This window comes from Lytechinus pictus, chromosome 3, assembly GCF_037042905.1.
Source record: "Lytechinus pictus isolate F3 Inbred chromosome 3, Lp3.0, whole genome shotgun sequence".
Classification (NCBI taxonomy): Eukaryota; Metazoa; Echinodermata; class Echinoidea; order Temnopleuroida; family Toxopneustidae; genus Lytechinus; species Lytechinus pictus.
In genome coordinates, this window is record NC_087247.1 from 61,827,552 (window position 1) to 61,852,948 (window position 25,397).

The 25,397-nt window shown below is 35.9% G+C and overlaps 1 protein-coding gene across 1 annotated transcript in view; it reads left to right on the forward strand.

Moving 5' to 3' along the window:
• Positions 1–646: 646 nt before the first annotated feature.
• LOC129256848 (hepatoma-derived growth factor-related protein 2-like) overlaps positions 647–25,397 on the forward strand; it is a 39,187-nt gene continuing 14,436 nt past the window's right edge. The window contains exons 1-9 of the mRNA XM_054895041.2: positions 647–850; positions 12,771–12,863; positions 14,083–14,159; positions 14,602–14,740; positions 20,092–20,232; positions 20,677–20,730; positions 22,805–22,924; positions 23,379–23,583; positions 24,987–25,077. Of these exons, the coding sequence (XP_054751016.2) occupies positions 12,786–12,863; positions 14,083–14,159; positions 14,602–14,740; positions 20,092–20,232; positions 20,677–20,730; positions 22,805–22,924; positions 23,379–23,583; positions 24,987–25,077 (905 nt within the window). The 5' untranslated portion in view covers positions 647–850; positions 12,771–12,785. The remainder of the gene's footprint in view (positions 851–12,770; positions 12,864–14,082; positions 14,160–14,601; positions 14,741–20,091; positions 20,233–20,676; positions 20,731–22,804; positions 22,925–23,378; positions 23,584–24,986; positions 25,078–25,397) is intronic.

A 25,397-nucleotide genomic window follows, 5' to 3' on the forward strand; every position in this document is an offset into this window, starting at 1 on the left:
TGTATTATCTCCTCTTTTGAAAAACCTCACTGTACACTTGCCTCATCTCATCTTACATTGTCCTCTACATATATCTTTTTAGTATACATTCTTTGATAAAAAACCTCACTGTACACCTAGCTACCTCATCTCATCTTACATTGTCCTCCATATATATTTGTATTATCTCCCTTTTTGAAAAACTTCATCCACTATACTACTCATTCTCTGTTAAATAAACTCCTACGTTGTTTTATACACACACACACCATTTGAAAACTCTCTTTGCTTATTTACACTCGGTATTATACACACACACACACACACACACACACACACACACACACACACCCGCACACACACACACACACACGACCACGATCTAATGAATATTCATCGCGAACTGTCCCATTGAGAGTGACGTAGAGCTGGACATTCCATCGCCCCTCGTTGTACGTTGTCGTCAAAAGTGCCTACCGTTTAGTTTAGGTATACGCAGCAGGATGAATGCCAATAACATGATATTAGAAACACTGACCTTATACACTGAAGACATGGTAGGCAATATGCATGTAAATTGTCATAAAAATAAATCTTTATTTAAAAATGAAATGAAATACTGTACAGTGACAGTCATAAAGGTGGATACAATAAGATATCAACCTCTATCATAATTGACAATCATTAGATCGGACACGTGACGTGCACGCTATATCGTAGACGAAAATTTTCTCGTCAAACTTCATTCCAATCACTGAAAAATGGCGCTTTTCTGTGGAGCGTAAAGCTCGTCCATGCTGATTCCGACAACAAAACCTGGTAATGATACCTTAGTCCACATAGCTTTGGTCGCTGTAATAATAATAATTTAGTGAGTATGAAATGTTTCAGAGAGCATGTATAGATCTAAGTTCGTAGTAATAATAACTGGGGATCCTGCCCGGAATTTACGGAAAGTGACTGACCAGGGCAGGGCAGTAGGCCTAGGCCTAGCTAAAATAATAAAGTTAGGCAGTAGGCCTAGAGGCTAGAGGCGCACGGCCAATAAATATGGGAGACTCCAAAAAGAGTCCAATAGGGGAGACAATCTCCCACATTGGAAACTTGCTTTGCAAAAGGACAAAAGAAACAACACCAACAAAAGCATGATTTGGCGTAGACAGCTGGCAGCCGTCTGTTTTGAGGAGTTTTTTAACATTTTTTTTTTTTTTTTCTCCTCGTACACAGACGGCTCGCTAGCGTGCAGCCACCATTAGGGGACTTGCAATGCAAACTCCCCCGTCGGGGCTCTTCAATTTTTGTCTTTAATGAATAAAAATCTTGAAAATTAACGCGACCAAAATGCAAATTAATATTCCCTCAGTCTTGGCATTAATTGCCAAAAAACGGAGAAAAATCAAGTTAAAAGGAACAAAAACAGTGACTTACCTCGGCTGTCGCGCAAATTCACTTCCCCGTTTTATCCGATCTTAAGTACATAAACATATGGCCATTGAGTCCCCTGTACAGATCGCGCTAGAACTTCGGTCTCTGTATTTGGTGAGTGAAGCCAACGGAGTTCAGCTGAACAACCAACATAACAGAGACCGAAGCTTTTGGTCTAGATTTGGCGCTAGTGTAGTTTCGCACCTCCCCGTTTAATGGTTTTCAAACATGTACAATCTCACCCTAAATAATTCACAACCTAAAATACTTGCATCTGAGCCTCCAAAGTCCAGTAGAAGTTGAATATTTGCCGTTTTGACACTTTTTTACAAAGTTTTATGATGGGGTGTCCAAACTTCGCGCACTTTTCAAAAATATTCATCAGGCTTAAATTTGTTCACAAAATATTCATAATTTATACAAAACCAATTCAAGAAATAGTAACCACATTGACGGCAAGATCGTAAACTGTAAAATCATGGACGAAAATGTAAAGTAGGTCAAGGGGATTCGCCGGTATCGCGATCTCAAAATTCTATTCCGATCGGCGAATGCGCGCTGTGCTGGAAAACCGTTCAGAAAAAGTGTGACCTAATTTCGCGGACCAAAGTTTTTGTGGACATTTAAACAAAAACTCAAGCTCAAAAAATGAAATATTTATATCAGATTGATGGCAAAATGCCATAGAATCGGTTAGTACCACATTTAACTCACATTTTTGATGATTTCTGCTTGCAAAATGGTGATATCGTGATGCTTGTTGAGAATATCAGATTTCTTAAAAACGGGCGCTAACAGTGACTAATTTGCCGATCTTTTGCCAATATTTTCATGAATACTGAACTCATCCTAAAGAAACTTACACCAAAGGGTAATTTTAGGTCGCTTTTCACGTTGATGATGTCAGATTTTAAGAATATTGGCTAGTTTTTTAGATAATGACCGTCCGCGAAGTATGGACACGCGCGAAGTTTGGACTCACTGCCATACACCTATTTCGGAATTACTCGGTCGCTTGATCAAGCTCAGCGCTGCACATAAGCAGTCGGTACGCGTACAGTACGTACCACCTAGTGAAGTGCAAGAAGAGCAAGTTTTTCTATGGTATCTTCAAAAAGATTTTTTCCCCTCTTTCAGCTTGCACCAAGTATTACGGTAGTGGTTGTGCAGAGTGGTTGATGTTTGTTGTGTGAAGGTATGTGTGTGGGGTGTGCGTGTGTGTGATTTTTTGAATGAAATAAGAAATGTGAAAAATGTGAATACAGTTGAAAGTTCTCTGACCTAGGCTAGAGTTCAAAACAAGGCTCTAGGTACATTATTATTTCTTATTTCATCGCTAAATCTACGTGTATTCACATTTTTCACATTTCTTATTTCATTCAAACAAGCACACACACGCACACCCCACACACACCTTCACACAACAAACATCAACCACTCTGCACAACCACTACCGTAATACTTGGTGCAAGCTGAAAGAGGGGAAAAAAATCTTTTTGAAGATACCATAGAAAAACTCGCTCTTCTTGCACTTCACTAGGTGGTACGTACTACGCGTACCGACTGCTTATGTGCAGCGCTGAGCTTCAAGCGACCGAGTGATTCCGAAATAGGTGTAAAACTTTGTAAAAAAAAGTGTCAAAACGGCAAATATTCAACTTCTACTGGACTTTGGAGGCTCAGATGCAAGTATTTTAGGTTGTGAATTATTTAGGGTGAGATTGTACATGTTTGAAAACCATTAAACGGGGAGGTGCGAAACTACACTAGCGCCCATGATTTTTTCCACCCAAAATTTTGTCTCACTGAGGTCAGAAGCCCATTTGTTTTGTGTGTGATTGACAACAAAAATCCTTATCAAATCAAAAGTAGACGGTGAATTTGAAAGTAGACGGTAAACTAAAACTACAAGGGGGTAATTTTTCATGAGGAATCTGCTTATCACATTTTTATTTGCCACCAAGCAAGGTAATCCTTTTGCAGCAAATGTAAACAAAGGAAATTGGTCTCCAAAACTGGAGACTGTCTCTGAAATTGGATACCCAAATTCTTTACAAAAGTCTCTGATATATTATTGGAGATAATCTCCCATTTGGAGACAGTCTCCAATATTGCCTTGGCCGTGCGCCTCTACTGCAGTCTGCACTGTCTAACTTATACCTCAGGCGATGTTCGTGCAGGCTCCACTTCACTACCGCTACACTACGCTCCACCTACCCGAACAAGGTGGGATGGCAATCATGGTTATCATAAAAATTAAAGAACAAAAATATAACGAGGGATATGAATGAGTTAATATCTTACTCTACCAGGCGCGTAGCCAGGGGGGGCAGTCGCCCCCCAAAAACGTCCCCAAAAAGAAGAAAAAAAAGGGAAAAAAGTTGAGAAAAGGAAAAGGAGGAAAGGGAAGAAAGGTAGCTTGTTTGTTTTTTTTATTCTTTATTTTTTTTCCCCTAAAGAGAAACCCCTTCTCTCTTGCTCTAAATTTATATATGAATTTTGCTTCCGCGCTGTGCGCGGTTAAATGACAATATTGAAGTTCTCCATTGTTTCCCCTACCCTTTCTCTAACCCTGTTTTTCCACCTCGGCTATATGTGTTTCTTGCCAGTTAAAGTTCAAATGTACACATTATGGCATGGAATTTGAGTAAGATTAGGCCGAACTATATGAAGTTTTTTTTTTTTTTAATTGATCGCGCAACTTCTGGTCGGGTCGGCTCCGGGCGGGTAAAATCTATATATCAATTTCTGCTGTCACCTTCATAAAGTCAACTTTTCCCGCTTTTCAGCTCATTACTAAACAACCATAATTTTGGGGCAACCAGGTTCCTAATTCAAAAAGAGGAAGGTATAAAATTTGTGTCGTATTAAATAAAAAGTACAATATTTTTATCGAATTCTATTAAACTTCATGTCATTTCCCTGCACATTCATCTCCTGTCCTGTTTTGCGCCCTCAGTTTGAAATTTTGAATGACACTTTAGTTTCTTTATAGTTCAAAATGAAGCGCTTCAGGATAAGTCAAAGAAATTAGGCATCCTTTTTTATATAATTTCAATAAATCACAGAAGTTTCAACTTTTTGCGCACGATTTTCCTCGTAATGAAGTTCAATAATCTTATAAAATCAATTGAATTAGAGCCGATGGGGTATTAGAGATATCTGCATTTGATGAAACGTCCGCCCTTTGAAATTTCAGAGTTTCATTACCCTGCGCGGGGAGGAATATCTTCCTCCCGGCATATACACTCCTTCTCCTCTGTTTTGCGAGTTAATGATTTTGGGCCAGTATCTTTTTCCTCACACGTATTATTCACAGCCACCGATCGCATGCGATGTTTTGAAATCGGCCGTGAATAATACGTGTGAGGAAAAAGATACTGGCCCAAAATCACCAATTTTGAGGATAACCGGAGGATGGACACGGAGTGAAATACGGGTGTAGAGTAAGATATTAAGTCAGTCATATCCCTTGTTATATTTTTGTTCTTTAATTTTTACGATAACCATGATTCCCATCCCACCTTTTATGACTCAGAATATCCGATCTAGTTCACTGTCCCGATGTTCGGGTAGGTGGAGCGTAGTGTAGCGGTAGTGAAGTTGAGTGGAGCCTGCACGAACATCGCCTGAGGTACTGACACAACAGTCGACACGTTTATTGCGGTGGCCTAACCCAAGGAGCTCCGGCCCACTTCGCGGGCTGGAGCCCAGGAGTCGACCGTGCAAAACGAGGGAGACACTGGGGTAGATTGGGGTCTCAATGGTATTAGTAATCTTAATAAAATGTGGAAACGGAAATTATGACTTACTATGATTATATGGATGAAGGTCTATCGTGACACAAATTCGATCGAGGCACAGCTCAGTGCCAGTGGAACTAGCGTATAGCCTGGATGATTCTAAGTTCTGGAGAGTAAAAAAGTATCTACTGTACTGACGTAGACTTACTCTCCATGAAGCCCACTCACACAACATGCGAGGTTAGTATACTAACCTCGCACAACGCATGTGATTTCATACTGTGCATTTTTAAGTTTTCATTTATGACACGAATGTCAGGGAATGAAACATGCCAAAAAGTTCAACATATTTCCTATACGTAATTTACAATAATCTCCTAGCTTAATTTTATAAATTCGAAATTATTTGTAAAAATGATTTTTTAATGCTTACCTCCAAATTTCGGCCAAGATACTCCGTCTGTCCGTCCAAGTACTGCGGTAGAAATCACGCAAACAACAATTGAAATGCGATTTTTTTTTCCTATTGAACAGTCTCGATTTAAGTCGTCGGCGCATTGGAAATTGTAGAAAAAAAATCAACAGGTTGCATTTCATGTATATTTACTTATAGGTAAAGTACGCCATCTTTTGACAGATGATGATGAAAGTGGATTGAACGAGCAAGAAAATAATGCTGAGCGCCTCGAATGCAGCTAGCAGTACAAGCTGCAGACAAACAGTACAAACCGGCATATGAATAATATCGCGCGCCCTCTTTAGGCAAAAATTGTTATCCACGCTGATCAGGAGGCATCTACGTGAAGATCAAGCAAAAATGCTTTTTTTTTATTAAAAAAAACAGCAAAGAGAATTCAACAAACGATCCATATGGTTCGGTAAGTGTCATAGCGCAATTAGAAATCTTAGCTATAATGGTATGTTATAGTTATTTGAGCAAAAAGGGTGTGAAAGATTCGCGTGCACCAGGTGCATATGAATCCTTCGCACGCGAGATGAATTGAACCCATTGGTGCGTTAAGCCTGGTTCGGTTAGCCATTGGTCTGTACACACCGTAGGTTTTCCCACGGTGAAACTAGACCTAAATCACACGTTTTGCTTAGGATTTTGAGCCCAAACTAACGTACATGGGCCAAAAACAATATTTACCCCCCAAATTTAATATGTTTGTATATATTCATTCAAGAAATAGTAGTAAATATGACAAATAATTAAGAGCATGAGCGTTGACTTACCCAGTCTGTTTTGGTCGCCATCTTGATGTCTTTATTATCGATACCTAGATACCACACGCGTGTATAGCTGCCAATTTAAATTTTAAAATACTTGCATCGGCCGATAAATATCATGAATCGGTCGATAATTATCAAGGATTAAAGAAATTTTTATGATATTAATCGACCGATGCAATTATTTAACGATTTTACGATAGCCTCCAGGTTAAGTTGATCCTCAAAAACATGAAAAACAAAAAGTTCTGTCGCGATATCTCCTTTCAAATTCAAAACAAAATGGCCGATCGAGACCGAGGCTATATTTTGGGTTTTTTTGAAGGTCCAGTCCGTGCCTCGATGTCAGGATTTGCGTGTCACCATACACTCACACGTATTGTGAATGTGAGGTTAGTAATGTTATACAAACCCCACCCAAGGCAAGGGTTCATTACATGCCGCCGCGCACAGAAAAATCAAGCCATAGAACTAGAAGTCGTGTGTTGTGGATACCAGAAGTGGGATCCCAGCACGTGCGACCCACTAGTTCGCGGTCACGCGCATCTTCCTGAGAAAGTCACAAAGACGAATGCATTGGAATGGAAGTCGGCAACATGCGCGATCGTTTGGAACATGTTTTAAAAGGGTTTTGAGGTGTTAATGCTTTACAATAAAATGAGTGATTTTTATTAGAAAGATAAACGAATGACGCATCTTCTGAGCAAATCGCAAAGGAAGATAAAATGAAAATAATTCTCAGATCACAGGTCAATGAACGATCAGCGGGACATCTTTTATAAGTATTTTTATGTTAGGTGCTAGCGATTTAGAATTATTGGAATGATCTCTTGATCTCGTACGATGTAAGAGAGTAGCACAGTGATGTCCGTCGATAATACGACTTTTAAAAGTTCACGGCAGGATACGCTATCACCACGAGGTTGAAGAGAAGATATCTATCCTCGTAAACATCGTCAGAGATAATACCGCGTCTTTCTCCCTGAATAATGCAACCTCTAAATAGCTAGCACCTCAAAAACAATCTTGAAATATGTTCTGAACGATCACGCACTGTAACTAGATCTACGCCGATTTTTTATATCCGATTTTTTCCTTCAAGGGGCATGATTGAAGATCGGCAAGTGATCGCCGATTGTGGTGAAATCGAATGGAATCGGTTACAAGCTTAGATACAAACCTCGTACCACTCATTCAATGAACAAGGTTATGATATAACCTTGTTCTCAGTTACATCTTATGTGGCAAAATAAGGTTGAAAATGTTCGGATTATTTTCTAAGAATATTTTCTCTTTTTCTTTTGGACAAATGCTTGATTTTTTTACACTGTCAGTTTCCATTACAGCTTTTCATTATATAACTTGGCTCTTAAGTAAATTTGATTCTTTAAATTATTTGTTCTTTATTAAAAATAGAGCTTGAAAATGAAAATTTTCTTGCCATATTACTTTCCACCAATAGAGGGCGTACACAAAAAAATATGCCAAAAATTCAAGTTTTTGAGCACTCTGGTCAATACAAAAATTATTCTAAGTTACTAATGAAAATTGAATTGCAACTGTATGGAAATTAATAATTTTGGTCACAAAAGTGATATTTCAATGATTTTTTAAAGTGTGTGCTCAATACAGCATTGGCATACTATAGTCCTACCTGTAGATTCTCCACAGGCATGATGGTTGCAGTGGGGCAGTGCCTTGTTCTCAGTTACATCTCCATGTGTGGCAAAATAAGGTTGACAATGTGTGGCTTATTTTCTCTTTTTCTTTTGGACAAATGCTTGATTTTTTTACACTGTCAGTTTCCATGACAGCTTTTCATTATATAACTTGGCTCTTAAGTAAATTTGATTCTTTGAATTATTTTTTTCTTTATTAAAACTAGATCTAGAGCTTGAAAAATAAAAATTTTCTTGCCTTATTACTTTCCAAATAGAGGGCGTACACAAAAATATGCCCAAAATTCAAGTTTTTGAGCGCTCTGGTCAATACAAAAATTATTCTAAGTTACTAATGAAAATTCAATTGCAATTGTATGGAAATTAATCATTTTAGTCACAAAAGTGATATTTAATGATTTTTTTAAGTGTGTGCTCTATACAGCGTTGGCATACCATAGTCCTACCTGTAGATTCCCCACAGGCATGATGGTAGCAGTGAGCCAGTGCCTCGCACCACGTATGTGTTTACGCTATGCCTATGGATTTTAGAGTTGTCGGTTAACATAACGCGAATAATGTTAAAAATTGTTAGCCGAAACTCATTCCGCGACTCACCAGGGCTTTTTCTGGTGAAAAGCGTTCCATTCTCAATTGTACAAATTTTTTAATGTAAAAAGCAAAATCGCTTACCTCGGCCTGGAAAGTTACTTCGCTTGTCTCTTCGACGGAAATGAAACAAAGGAAGGTCGTTGGTGGCTCTAATACAATTCACAACCTTAATAAGCCAGTTCACGGTTAGCTCATGATCAACTTTTCTCAAATGACCTTTGTGATTTTTCATTAGGATAAGCACTATCATTTTCAAATGTAGATGTTGCGTAAGCTTTACCGGTAGAGTATTCAAATTCCAAGAACAAAAGGCATTGTATAGACCAGGTGACTAGAATAGTACATCAGGGATAAAGTTTGGAAATCTATTTTATTGTCTGCCTTTGGCACATTTGACTATTGTTTAGGCTACTGTCAAATACCAGTGATTATGAAGGCTCTATTTATTACTCTTCAGCTTGGATGTGATAAATATTTTGAAAGGAATACATGAATAATCATCAAATCACAAATGCCTATGTCAGTGAATTTGAAAGCCACCTTCATGGTTGTCTCCAATGACCTTTTTCTGCTCGCGTGCAGTTTACAACCGTGAACAGGCTTATTCAGCTTGTCTGTATTTTTTTAACTAGATTCTTGATTCATTGTACATGTATGCGCAATTCCAATGATTGTTTGATAAAATAGAGACACCAATAAATGCAATAACTTAAAAAACATAGTTTTAATATTATTTTTGCTGATGATGATACTTTTGGAAAATATTCAAAGCAATGACAAATGAAACAAAAAATATAGAAAATTCTACGTACCTTGAACGAAGCCCCGCAAGTGCTACCGTTCGTTTGTCAATTAACGTTCCACTAAAGTAAAAAGTACTAAAAAGATTGGATCTCCACATTTCTTGTTGAGAATCTGTACTGCTCCACTAGCACTAACGAGTGAAATGTTGCTGAGGGCCCCTGGTGGGCTCGAGGATGCGGAGCCCCTTGAAGCTTTGGAATATGAGGATTTTTTAATGGCCAAGACATGCAAGAGGGGATCTAATATAAATAGTATGCAAGAAAAACAAATGCAAACAAACTACACAATTTATTATTTTTCAAATGATAAGTGACTTTTCACAACATACCAGTGATACCGCTAGTTCACGAGGGCATGCACACATCACAGCAGACAACACCTTGCAGCATTTCTCTTTCACAACCTTGGATTTTAAATAATCGGCTTCGGAAACAAAGTTTCTGATTTTCAGTATGTCTAAAACTCCTGTGAAAATTATTTGATGGTTAAAACTTACCCGACTTACTTTTCGTGTTGCCACACTAATATGCAAATTAAGAACTTTATATCTGTGTATATGTCACCACATTTTCCGATATGACGTGCTTTGCCAGGAGTCCAAGTTGTTGATTAAAAGCATGGCTTGTCAAGTATAAGAGTGTTAAATCATGGATTTATTGTTATTTCTAAATGCTGCATCTGAGCAATTCCATCAATTTTCAATTCATTATCTGGAAATACGAAATTACTAGCCATAGAAATAGTTGAAAACGTGATAGATATCCGACGGGGCTATCAGATCACTTGTGATCAGAGAGAAAATTTGTATACCTCTATCGTGATGTACATACTATTGACAGTCACACATGAATCCATACACCAAGCATGTAAAAACCATAATGTTAGAATAAATAAAAAATAAAATCAATAAAGACTTAAGTTTAAAATATAACTGACTTGTTTTTTCCTTTGTGTTAAATTATCATCAAACATCAATTCTACATACATATTTTTCCCATTTTTTTTCATACCGCAGGCCTCTACAAATTTTTTTTTGTCACTTGCCCTGTCGGGCAAGTAATGAAAAAAATTTGCTTGCCCGATAGAAAAAACTGCTTGCCCTATTTTTTTTATTATTTTTTTTTATTATGATGGCACTATTATTTTTAAAGGTCTTACAAAATAACAATTAAGAATCATGTACAGTATAAAAGAACACACATTTAAAAGTTTATTTCCAGCAACGTAGTCCTGAGTAATTACGTTTATTTTGATTTTTTTTTGCTATTTATAAATGGGGCTTAATTTAAGGTTTAAAAAAACCTTTACCAAAAGTTGCTAAAATTTCAATATTTTGCATCTTTAAATCCACGAAATGGTTATCTGTTTGCCATATTTCCTTAGAATTGTTTTGATTTAGTTGGAAACTACAAAGAAAGCCAGTGAAAATATTCAGCTCTTTATTGACTCTGAAAAAGATCGTTTTATGATGTTAAAAAAAAGTAGAGTGGCTAAAATTTCACATTTTGCATCTTTAAATCCATGAAATGGTCATTTATTTTCCATATTTACTTGAATTTAAAAAAAAAATTAGTTGGAAACTATCAAGAAAATTAAGAATATTCACCTCTCGTCTTTTCTTCATTATTTTATGATGTAATAACACTCGGTCAATATTTGTTATTGTAGTCCCGCATGTAGACTTTCATGGGTTTTTTTTTCATGGTGTTGCAGCATTGATCATTGATCGTATCGTTTGATCGTTTTGATCGTTTTACACTTGGTCAACATGAAAGTCTACATGTGGGACCACAAAAATAAAAAACATTTACCGAGTGTAACATCAGACATCATAAATCAGAGCCAAGAAAGAGCTGAGTATTCTTCATTTTTTCAGTAGTTTCCAACTAAATACAATTTCAAGGTAATATGGAAAATAGATGGCCATTTCATGGATTTTTGCAAAATGTGAAATTTTAGCCACTTCTGGTGTTTTTAATTTTGGTGTGCATTGGCAAATTGCTCAAGTAGCGCATGCGCAGTCATTGCACACATAGAACGTACGATGCGATCGATGGCACAGTTTTTCGAACGAGGTACCTGGCGATAAATTATTGGTAATTGGCGCTGATTTTACATCAGTTTCCACTGTTTTTTTTTTACTGGTTTGACATAATATGAGAGATAGTTGTGATTATCCAAAAGATATTGAAATTTAGAGGGTTTACTGATTTTTATTTCCAAAACAACCACTTGCCGGATCGGGCAATTGACTTTGAGAAATGGTTGCCCCGGGCAAGCGGGTTTGTCGCGCCCTGCATACCTGCTCCCACGCGCCATTCCGCAAGGCTCGGTGCGCCACAAGTGGTGCGCGCCGCTATTTGAGAATCCCTGGGTTAGTGTTTGCAAGTGTATTTACGCAACTAAAGGCAAGACTACATAATATTTTTGGGGTAAATCAAGCATTGTTACATATTTACCCAAAAAATTGTGATGTGAAATTTTGTCTTAAAAGATGATCACGTAAATTTATTTTGGTAAAAGTTATCCCTAACAAGTTATATATCATCATTGGAAAGGCCTCACTCTAAAGAGTTGAAATATGCATGTTATTTTCCTATAGGGTGTAAAGTTTTTCTGATTCTAAGATTTCTTGGGAAGTATATGTTTTTCGCATATTTTCACCTTTAACTATTTGACATTACCCTATGCCTTTTCTGATTGCATTTTTTAATTCCTCAGACAATTTCCTTTCAGAATATATATACTGTTATGGGTTTAGGATGTCAAACATAAGAAAAAAATGCAATTGTATGAAACAGTGCGATTTTGGAGGAAAATTTGAGTTGTAACAGAAATGGGCTCAACTCAAAACACATGGTCTATCGCTATCGAATATATATAGTAATTTGGAATGGTTGTATTTCAGTTGGATCTAGACCTCAAGGTCATTGTCCAATTCTCATTCAGACATCGCTTCGCTTGACATTACTTGGCTTCGCCGTATGGACTGAAGTTAGCGACCAAAAGATCTGCCTGCAGCCGCTCACCCATTTTTTTTGCTGCATGTTTGCATGATTCTGGTCGCTAATTTCAGTGATATCTTTGCCAATATCAATTGAATTTATTTAAATCTACATGTAGATAATCATGGACCAATGAAACCATGGTCACTTCTGATTGAGGTTCTGCTCCATTTGTACATATATTATTTTATACAGTAGCTGTGCCTGATAAATTCTGCTAATAGGGGGTCGCTTTTTTGTCTTGAAAAAGTTGTTTCATTTAAGAAATATCAATCATACTAAAGTTTTACAATATTTTCTATTTGTGAGAATAGAATACGCACACCAAGATGTCTCGTCCAAAGCACTATGAGCCTGGAGACAAGGTTTTTGCCAAGATGAAAGGATGGCCCTTTTGGCCAGCAAGGGTAAGCAAAGAGTCTTCACCTTGTATTCCTTTAAATCTCTTTATTTATCTCTCTGTCATATATTTATCTTGAAATATCACTGATTATCATCTAGAGTGTTATAGCGATGCATTAAAAACGAGCATTTTGGTCTTCATCAATTGCCCATGCAGTATCAGAGCGTATCACTTAAAAGGACCAAAATCCAACGAATATCCCATAGGCTCCTGTAAAAAATTTGCTATTGAATATGATAGCATATTCACCAGTTTCGGGCACGTGTGCAAATGCCTGAAATATACAACGCGTACAACAATGAAAGCAATGCGATGTGCAGCATGGAGCACAACTTCGCTCAAAGACGTCATAATGAACTAAATGCAATTCACATGTCAACAACCAAATTTGATCTTATGAAGTGATAATGGCATAGATAGATACATGTATGACTCGTTGACTTGTTAAATCAAATTGCTCCCTTTTTTTTGGGGGGGGGGGGGTGGGATAGATAATTATATTGGATGGCTTTATTTCATGAAATACCAGAAATATTCCAGTCGTTAGTACCAATATTCCCGAACTCCTGGAATATTTCTGGTATTCCATTCTGAGCCATCGTTATTCTTTATTTTAATCATGATTACTGTACATACATACGTGACCAGCCATCCCAAAAGCAGCAGTTTGTCTTTAGGAAAGGTTCTCTGTATAAAGCTTAAATAATAATTTGGTCTTCAAAATGTCAAAATAAGAGTGAGTATTATTCTTCATACTCTAAAAATTTGTAGTTTTAAAGTTGAATAAAGGACGAGATACAGGAGTTTTTTTCCACACACTGCTTTGAAGTTTCAGTATAATTATAGATTGCACAGTGTGTACTTCTCTTGCCCGAGAAAACTTCAAACTTTAAACCTTTTTTTCTTATAATTCTTTGAATCTCTCACTAAATTTCTTCTACATTCAATCAAATACTTGTGTGGGTCATTGTGTAATTTTTACAAGTTATATATCATTCTAAAATCTAAGTGCTTAGGATGTGCTTTATCAAGTTTAAGAAAAATCTAAAATAATTATTTTGGGCAACTTATTGTTGGTTTTGTATGTATCAACAACATAATATGAAAATATTTGTTTGCTTTCAAAAATCCACTTGCCTTTTAAAATAAGATTTTAATCCATGTTTCCTATCGACTTTATACATATTTACCTTTTTTCTTCATTTCTCTGTCTTCACTTTCAGGTTGATGATGTACCAGAAGGTGGTGTCAAGCCACCACCAAACAAATATCCAATATTCTTTTTTGGCACACATGAAAGGTAATTAAAGAGTTCCACATTGTATCTAGGAGAAAATTAAAACATTTCTTATTTTGTATAATAAAATACGAAATAAATAGTGAGTGGATGACATTATCGGGTCCCTCATTTGCATACCAAACAGGATGTGCATAACTATCTTATTTATTTGAGCAAACCTTTGAAATGTCATAATTTTCTTATTTTAGAACCGAATTTGATAAAAAAATTCAGCTCTATACTTTTTTTTTATTTGCTTTTTTTATTCAAATCGACTTTGTGGGGGAGGGCTTTACCCAGAAGTTCTGTTTTGTGGCATATCAAAGGATACTGTTAAGCTTATTCCTTTTAACTTGTTCTGTTTGAGGTATTTTTTTAACATCTTGAGTGATGGTCAATTCTTTCAATAAGAAATCAGTATGTGAGTCTTTGGAACTAAAAACTAGTTTTGTTTTCATTTCAGTGCTTTCATGGGATTTAAGGACCTGTATCCATACAAGGAATTTAAAGAGAAGTTTGGCAAACCCCACAAACGCTTTGAAGCATTCAACATTGGCCTATGGGAAATAGAAAACAACCCCCATGTCAAGTTCCATGGATTAGTGAGTATAACCTTACATCTTGAAGGTTTATTGTCTGTCTTGAGTAGTCCTAGGATGTATTTTGATAGGATATTCATCTCTCTCTGTAAATGAGTAATTCAAGTATCTATATTTGCCAACTTTATTTATTTTGTAAAAAAATTGAATTCTTATGAAAAGCTTTAGATGCATATTTAGTCTTGAAATAATAAAGATTATAAAATTCACTTGTGCAATTTGTTCATTTTTGTCTCACCTGCATAGCAGAGTGAGACTATAGGCGCCGCTTTTCCGACGGCGGCGGCGGTGGCGACGGCGGCGGCGGCGTCAACACCAAATCTTAACCTGAGGTTAAGTTTTTGAAATGACAGCATAACTTAGAAAGTATATGGACCTAGTTCATGAAACTTGGCCATAAGGTTAATCAAGTATTACTGAACATCCTGCCTGAGTTTCATGTCACATGACCAAGGTCAAAGGTCATTTAGGGTCAATGAACTTAGACCATGTTGGGGGAATCAACATCAAAATCTTAACCTAAGGTTAAGTTTTTGAAATGTCATCATAACTTAGAAAATATATGGACCTAGTTCATGACACTTATACATAAGGTTAATCAAGTATCACTGAACATCCTGCATGAGTTTCACGTCACATGACCAAGGTCAAAGGTCATTTAGGGTCAATGAACTTTGGCCGAATTGGGGGTATCTGTTGAATTACCATCATAACTTTGAAAGTTTATGGATCTGATTCATGAAACTTGGACATAATAGTAATCAAGTATTACTGAACATCCTGTGCAAGTTTCAGGTCACATGATCAAGGTCAAAGGTCATTTAGGGTCAATGAACTTTGGCCAAATTGGGGTATTTGTTGAATTACAGCCATAAATTTGAAAGTGTGTTGGTCTAGTTCATAAAACTTGGACATAATAGTAATCAAGTATCACTGAACATCCAATGCGAGTTTCAGGTCACATGATCAAGGTCAAAGGTCATGTAAGGTCAAAGAACTTTGGCCACGTTGGGGGTATTTGTTGAATTGCCATCATATCTCTATAAGTGTATTGGTCTAGTTCATAAAACGTGGAAATAAGAGTAACCAAGTATCACTGAACATCTTGTGCGAGTTATAGTAGCTTTCAAAATCAGCACTGCTGCTATATTGAATCGCGTGATGCAGGTGAGACGGCCAGAGGCATTCCACTTGTTAATGGGAAGAAATTATTCTTTTGATCTGTAAACTTTTCCTTCTTTATTCCTTCAACAAATGACATATAATTGAATGATGGTATAAACATCCAAATGTCCTAAAACTTGAAATTACATATATTATAAACATCTAGGGCTGTTATTGTTGAGAAAATTCTCTGTCGATATCATGCTAAAAATATATTACCGATATCGATAACTATCGACAAAAGAACATAGTCAATATGCATTTTTTTATGCATTGAAGTGATGTCACACACATCTTCTCTCGTTGGCCAAAATTTGTATCTCCCACGAGGCCAAGAGCATTAAGCCAAAATAGGCTAAAGAAAGGAAATTTCTGGTAACAAGCTGATTTTTTCAGGATAGGTACGGGAAAATGTCTAGAATAACATACTAAAAGTCCTCATAAATCCTCCATGGGGGTTTTCCGTAATCCAAGATGGCATCAAAAATGGCCGCCATTCACATAAAATGGACATAACTCACTCATTATTCATACTAATCATCAAATTTCGATGCATATTTCATGGTTTAAAGGCGTAAAAGGTCTAGTGATACAGGTTAAAGTGAAAATAAGCAGACTAGGGTACCTAAAAATCCAAGATGGCGTCCAAAATGGCTGCCAAAGCCTAAAAATCCACTAATCATCTATTACTTCCTTTAATGTCTTTAATTTTGTTTCTTTTCAATGGTTTGAATGGTCAAGTAATAAATTGGGACAAGTTACATGGACAGTCAGTGGTCAAGTCTGAAAATCCAAGATGGCTTCCAAAAATGGAGTCTGAAATGGCTGTTTTTACTTACGAATGGACATAGTTCATTCAATATCTGCCTGAGATATATGATTTTGGTGTCTAAACCATGGTTTGAAAGGTCAAATAATACATTTGCACAAGTAAAAAGGACATTCAGTGGTCAGGTATGTCCAAAAATCCAAGATGGCTTCCAAAAATGGAGTCTAAATTGACCGCTGTTATGACATACTTCATTAAAAAATCCACCTGAGAGATATGATTTTGGTGTCTATACCTTGGTTTGAAAGGTCAAATGATACCTTTGGACAAGTTAAAAGGACATTCAGTGGTAAGGTATGTCTAAATATCCAAGATGGCTTCCAAAAATGGAGTCTAAATTGACCGCTGCTACTGAAAAATTGACATACTTCATTAAAAAATCCACATGATAGATATAATTGTGGTGTCTAAACAATGGTTTAAAGGGTCGAATAATATATAGGCACAAGTAAAAAAGACAGTCAGAAGTTCAGTATGTCCAAAAATCGAAGACGGCTGCTAAAAATGGAGTCTAAAATGGTCGCTGCTACATACAAATTGACAAAGTTTATTTAATATCTGCATGGGAGATAAGATTTTGGTGTCTAAACCATGATTTATAGGGTCAAATAATACATTTGGACTAGTTAAAAGGACAGACAGTGGTCAATTATGCCCAAAACTGCAAGATGGCTTCCAAAAATTGGGTATAAATGATTGGTTACTGTTTTCTAAAAAATCGACAGTTCGTTTAATATACACATAAGAAATTGGTTTTTGGTGTCTAGACCATGGGCCATTGGTCCAGTATGTTCAGGAAATGGAATCCAAGATAATTCCCAAAAATGGAGTATAAATCAGTTATATCGGGAGGATTGACTTGTGAGACATAGTGATTCAGTTTGCTTTTAGCCTCCCAGGCACAGGTGACGCCAAAACAAATAATAAAAATAAAATGACTTCTGAGACTTACAAATGGATATTTGATATCTGCCTGATATGATTTTGGAGTCTAAAGCATGGTTTGAAGGGTCAAATAATATTTTGGGATTGTTAACAATGATATTGCAGTTGTCCATTTTTCCTAAAAAATCCAAAATGGCTTACAAAATGGCATGTAAAATGACTCCAATCACTTAAACAAAATGATCATAATTCATACAATATCCTCATGTGAGGAATAATTGTGGTGTCTACGCTTAAATACATTTGGGAAAAGTAATCTTAAGGAATTAGGAGTAGGTAACAGCAAGCATTTTTGCTCAATTTTGGAACCAAATTGCACATATAATGGAAAACTGATCATTCTTGCAATCAAATTGTCCTTAACTCCTTAATGAATATTTGACATTTCAAACCATAGTGCAGAAAAAAATTATTTCTCACAGGTGAATATTGAGTATGACTATTTTTAAGTGATAAGAGTTAAACGCCATACTGGAAGCCATCTTGGATTATGAAGCAAAATGGACGATTGCATATCATCATAAGCTGTCCCAAAGTATTATTCAACACTTGAAACTATAGTATAGACACTCTCATATTATCCCTCAGGCGGATATAAAATTGACTATGTTATTTTGTAAAGAAACATCAGCCATTTTAGACTCCATTTTTGAAAGCTATCTTGGATTTTTGGACACACTGGACCACTGACTGTTCTTGTAAGTTGTCCCAAAGTTTCATTTGGCTCTTTAGACCATGGGTTTAAAAACCAAAATCATACCTCACAGGCAGATATTGAATAAAGTATGTATTTTTTTAAGTACCAGCAGTCAATTAAGACTCCATTTTTGGATGCCATCTTGGATTTTTGGACATACTAGACCAATGACTGCCCTTTTAACCTGTCCAAATGTTTTTATTAGACCCTTCAAACCATGGTTAAGACACCAAAGTCTTATCTCCCACGCAGATATTAAAAGACCTATGTCAATTTGTATGTAACAGCAGCCATTTAAGACTCCATTTTTAGAAGCCGTCTTCGATTTTTGGACACACTTGACCACTAAATGTCCTTTAAACATGTCTAAATGTAATATTTGACCTTTCAAACCACGGTTTAGACACCAAAATCATATATCTCGGGCAGATATAAAATGAACTTTGTCCATTCGTAAGTAAAAACAGCAATTTTAGACTCCATGTTTGGAAGCCATCTTGGTTTTTTTGACATACTTGACCACTGAATGTCCTTGTAACTTGTTCCAATTTATTACTTGACCATTAAAACCATTAAATAGAAACAAACTTAAAGACATTATAGTAATAGATGAATAGTGGATTTTTAAGGCTTTGGCAGCCATTTTAGACGCCATCTTGGATTATTAGGTACCCTAGTCTGCTTATTTTCACTCTAACCTATATCACTAGATCTTTTTACCTCTTTAAACCATGAAATATGCACTGAAATTTGATGTCTAGTGTGAATAATGAGTGAGTTATGCCCATTTTCTGAGAATGGCGGCCATTTTGATTTAAGACGCCATCTTGGATTACGGAAAAACCCCTCAAAGGATTAATAAGGACTTTTAGTATGTTATTCTGGACACATTCCAGGACCTATCCTGAAAAAATTAGCTTGTTACCAGAAATTTCCATTTTAAACCTAATGCTCTTGGCCTACACTGTACCAAGAACGTTTTAAAATCCGCATTCAGTGGATGTAATTGACTACATAACATCTTTTAACAAACATATTTGGCATAAATACATCCTCACCTTTTTACGTTATTAGCATTATTTTAGGGTTGGATGAAGTTTTATCGATAATTGGACATCGTTCTGAGCAGTCAACGTCTTTCGCCTATCCACCATTTTGATATCGTGCTGTACATTTTGGAACGTAGAGGGCAGCAACACATGGCTGTGTGCTAGCTGCATTCTACGTTAGTTGGTTCTTTGCTATAATTGAACTTGTGATGTTTTTTTGATCGAATGGAGTCGAGTGCGGTCATGATGTTTCGATTGTCACGATCTCATCCCCACTTCGCTATAATAATAGTATGTGGGGCGAGATCGTCTTTTGTGGCTTGTATTCGTATTTTGTTGAGATTTTGGAGTAATTTATGTTGCTGTTCTGTGCAGTTTGAGGGAAAATATGTTTTCCGTGATTTTCCGTTTGAAAAGCCACTTGCAAAGGGCCGTTTCAGTGAATTCCGTGAAATTGACGAAAATCACTGTGTTCCTACTTAATAATATAATATCGGGTATTATCGACAATGAGAGACAGGTTATCGATATTGCTAAGTGGCAAAAAGAAGCGATTATCGATGGAACTAGCGATAAAGACGTTATTGATAATAGCCCTATAATCATCACATTTTAAACATCTGACCTGCCAATGTAAAGATGATTACTATTTTGTCATTGTTATATAAAGCATCCTGGATCTTCTACTGATGATGAGGCAGCTGATGGAGCAGTCAAGACAGAAGGAGATGAGATAGATATGGAGGAGGAAGAGGATGATTCTGATGGTGGTTTGGTTGTAGATGAAGGAGCAAAGAAATCAAAACCAAAGGTAATTTTTAAAAAAGGAGACATTGAAATCATGCCCACAATTGGCAGGTAGTATGTATGATGATTTACAGTTGTTTGTATAGTATTTTCAATACATGCTTTTGAGTTTCTTCTAAAAGTATTATGCTCCTCTGACCCCCTAGCAAAAAATTATATGTATGGCCCTTCATGCCACCCCCCCCCCCCCCTTGGGCTGTTTGCTGTCTAATCTGAAATTTCTTGTGACATGCCTGGCACTGAAAGTGATTGTACCAGTATCAAAGTTTTTTGCAATTGCATGTAACCCATCCAACTTGGCAATATTCAGACAATAATATCAGTATTACTGATCAAATTTGGTACAGCTGATAACAGAATTGATTTTATTATTTTAAGCAATCTAGATGAACAAAACAATTATTATAACAATAATGATTATTAACCACAATGCTTGTTCTTTCTTTAGGAGAAGAAACAGTCTCAACCAAGAAAAAGAAAAGCAAGTGGAGAAACTAAAAAGGTAGTTTAATGCTATTAATGTTTATATTATTACCCAATAATAGCTGACCCTGAGAATAATAGATGAAAATCAAATATGAGTGCATTATTTATGATGACTGAATGCTATACAACAATTTTAGGGGGAGTACCTCTATTTCATTTTGCATTAATCAAGTAAATGAAATATATTAAAGGGGAATGAAACCTTCGGAACAAGTGGGCTTGTGTGGAAGAAGAAAAATCAGAGAAAAAGATCAAAGAAAGTTTGAGAAAAATCAGACAAATAATGAGAAAGTTATGAGCATTTGAAAGACTGATCTGTACACTATCTGGATGGGCGATTGCACATTGATTAGCTATTCAGAAATAAAGTCAACGATGCGGAGCTGCCGCCATCTTGGGACCATAAAAAAGACGTTGTTTTTGCACTAGAAGACATGGGCATCCATTCTATTTTTCTCTAGTTCTATAAATTTTGGAGGTTTTCCAACTTAATTTGGCACTATAAACTTGTATAAAACTCTTGGTTTATGTGTGTTCTATTTATTTACAAATTGTGATAATAAGGATAGAAGAAAAATGGGAAAAATAGTGCTATTTGGAGGAGGTATAGTCCCATATTTTACATTTCGTGTGAACGCAATGAATGATAATGTGTCAGAGGATTATACTCCATAATCACCAGGAATGGCAAAATTCACAAAAAATTGCTGGGGATGATTTTTCAGTTCAATAGCCTTACTGAAATTAGTGATTCTTAGCTTCAAAATATTATATATCTCACAAAACAATACAAAGAGGAGAACGTTAACTACCAGTGTTAGGCTACTTCTGAGAAAACAGCGATTAAAGTTAACAAATCTATTGAAGCACATGGTCTACCTAAAAAAAAAGAGGATTAGATGTCAATAAGATTTTAAGATGTCTTTTATTAGTTTCAAATCCTGTTCATTTTACAGAGAATGAAAGCTTGGAAGTTGAAAATAAGATGGCTTTGATAAGGGTAGCCTAATACTGTAAAAGTGGAAATTTTCACGGCAAGATTGGCGATCACAAATTTATGAGCATCTATTTTAATGCAAGTTTTGAACCGCGGTTCAATTGCGTGTATCGTTTTGGCAAAGAGATTGCATAATTTAAAACCTATAGAGGGCGACAAAATCATATGCATATCGCATCGCGAGAATTTGTTCTAAAGCAATGCGATCATTTTTTTAACAGTTGCAAATCATTATTTAAATTATGATTTGGTTGAAATGTAAATTGCTTTTGCTGTTTGATTAGTGAGTGTTTAGATCTGTTTAGTTTTTAAGTTTGTTGATTGATCCCATTCACTTTGAATAGCTGTAATCCCCCCGGTGCTCGGCTGTCCATACCAGGCCAGCAGCGCCTCCGTTTTGCCTTCCCTGATGTCCGCCCTGCAAAGAAAAGTTGCACTAAATGTCACAAAAGCTCATGATTGGATCAAAACTATGCTGAATTACGCTACTTTAGAGCTAGAATTATGATCAGAAAATACAATTTCGTCGCCAAAATGTTAATTAAAACCATTCACAGATGGGGAAAAATGAAGTGACTTTGTGATTATGGAGTGTGCAGCGAGAATTCAAGAACCCGCGAATATGTTTTGAAGTCGCCAAGCGCAAGAAATTAATCCCGCGAAAATAACAGCGTTTACAGTAGTTCGGATCACAAGAACAAATTGTGTCTAATGAAAATGTAACAAAAATAAGAGAAAATAATGGTTTGAAGGAAAAGGATTTGGGCATTTATATCCCCATAATTTAAGATCAAATTCAACACAGAATAATAAAAAGAAATCAGACCAGGATATAATATTGTTTTATGAAGGGAGTAACATGAAAAAATCAAATTGCTAGCAATTTTGTTCTCGATCGAATAAAGTGCTAGATGTAATATCCTTCAGCTGTACTGATGTGAGGGCAATATTTAAAATTGGAATTGGTTTACATAAATTCTTATGTAGATGTAGGGTTTTTTAAGGTGTGGGTGTGCCTGAAAGCAACTATGGCCAATATTTCTTGATTATTAGCATGAATGATTAATTATTGATTGTTATATTTTATTGACAGGCCAAACCAAAGAAATCTCGCAGATCATCAGGCAGTGTGAAAGCTCAACCTGTAACAGATGTTGAAATAGATGAAACTGATTATGATGCTACACCATCAGAAAATGACAGCAGTGGGGAGGTAAGTCAATTTGATAAAAGGGGCGGGACCATCCTTTGTATCACCAACTTTACCGTTATAGTCTTGTGGAACTACAGTATCTATCTTTGTTGCATGTCACCATTATTGAAAAGATGGTAAGATGATATATTCACATCAAGCTATTTGAGGACATTCATATTATAGAGATTCCATACGTGTCGTACGGGACATATTGACAACAATTTAAAGTCTCTTGGCTGAGTGCTTTAGCAATAAAACTTTCTTTTTTGTCAATAATAAAGTTAAAATGGGTAGTGATGTGAAAAACTTGAATATTACCACAAAACATGTTGAAGTTTCTTGTTTGGACAGCAGGTTGAAAAGTCTTGTGAAAATGGCTGATTTTTCTAGCATGGAATCACCCTTTTGTGTCAGAATGTGTGTCAACTTTGCCTGTAAAATAATTTTCAGTATTATTTTGTTTTCCCAACAGGAATTTTCACCTAAACAAAAGAAGGGTCGGAAGTCAGAAGGTAAAGGTAGCATGATGTCAAAATCTCAAGTGGACTCTGAAGATGATGATGATGAGGAGGAGGAGGAAGTCAAATCAGACAAAGACTCGAATGAAGAGGATGATGATTTTGAGAAGACTAAGAAGAGCAAAAAGAAAACACCTGCCAAGAAACAAACTCCAAAAGGTAGATTCAAATGTGAAATTTTTTCTTAAATTCTGGTACATTGTCTGCACAGTAAAATGCTTTGTTTTAAAACAATTCAAAATGTTTTAGAACAGAAAGAATAATCAAAATATGTTATTTATTACCACAACCCTGTTTTAAATTATAGTTATAAATCTAAATGTTTTTGAAAAATAATACTTCCAATTGAATTTCTTTAAACAGTTGTAACATAGAAACATTTTTACTGTACTCTATAATATTCTCTCATTTACTATTTGTGTATGGAAAGATGTTATCTTGATCATATTTGTCATTTTTTTGGTGTTATCAATGCATATTAAATTTGCAAAGAAGGTGAATTTTCTTTTTTTTTAAGTATAAATTTTGTACGCATAACTTCATGCGTTTATTTTCATTGTAAAAACCCAAAAGTAAACGTAAAATCTTTTAAAATTTGCCACAACTGACACAGTCATTATATCGTTAGTCAGTACAATTAGAAAACTTTGTACTTGCACTTGAAAAGTAAAGATCTTGAAAGCAAAGGAAAGTAGTGGATTCTTTATCTGGTATACATGGAGATGTTGGAATTGGTCATTTGAATAGAATAATTTGACAAGATTAAATTTATTTTGTGGAGATCAGTACCAATTAAAGTCCAGATACAATGGTTTATCACCTCACTTGTTGTTATCAAGGATTTACAAACGAAAAGGGCATAATTGACTTTTGTTTATTTCAATATTTTTTGTGCCCAAATAATCAGTAGCACCAAAAGATGGAAACCAACCTTATCTAGGCTGGGGTATTTTGGAAGCCCCCCCCCCCCCCCCTTGAGATCTCGGCCGTCAACCACACTAACCGGCAAAATATTGGCTCACACGTTGCCTGGAACATGGCTTCAAAATTGTGTAGTTATTAATTTCATGAAAATTGCTATTTATTAATTATGCTAATTTATGCATAATTAGTATGCAAAGTAATACTTTTTGCTCCTACTTCCTAAATAAATCTCAAAATGTCCTAAAATTTGGTGTAGAATCTCTTCGTTAAGTTCTTAGCAAATGCACATTTTAAAAAATGTGATATGAGATCAATTTATCATGTATAATATTGTTATTTCTTATGTATTTCTTTGTTTCTCATTGTTTTTCTTTAAAAGATGCGAGAGGCTTGAAGGAAAAATGTAGCGAAACATCGTGGCGAAAGCTCTTCTGATTCCAAAAATACATGTATTGCACAAAAAGTCGAGGGGTGGCCTCAGAGCCCCCCCCCCCCCCTTCCTGGCCTAGATAGGGTTAACTCTATTCAACTTCTATTGTACATAAAGTAAATTAACAATTTACCACATATCAATACATTTACTACTTAAAAAATTACCACACAACAATCACTTTTGTTTCATACTTTTGTACTTGCAGAGAAGAAACCCAGAGCAACTCCCAAATCAAGTGCCAAAAAGAAGCCACCTCCTAAGCCAGCATTAGATTCATTAAGTGATACATTGTCAAGGTAATATACTCATACACAGTTTAATTTTGAGCAAATTAAGACATGGTTATAAACTGATGCTTGATGAGATCATTTGGACTGGCATAACTTGCGCGCTTTGATGAGGTGTAATATGAAGATCTCTTCTAACATCTGGGTACATTTGCACCATTTGAGCATTATATCGTATGTAAACCAGGGAGCGTTTCATGAAAGAACTTGTCGGACAAAAATGTTGATGAAATGCTCCCCAGGACAAGTTACATGGGCAAAATGAATAGTATTGCATTAGTATAGAATTATACCACTATTGCCATGGGAATTTCCATTGTATTAGGAAA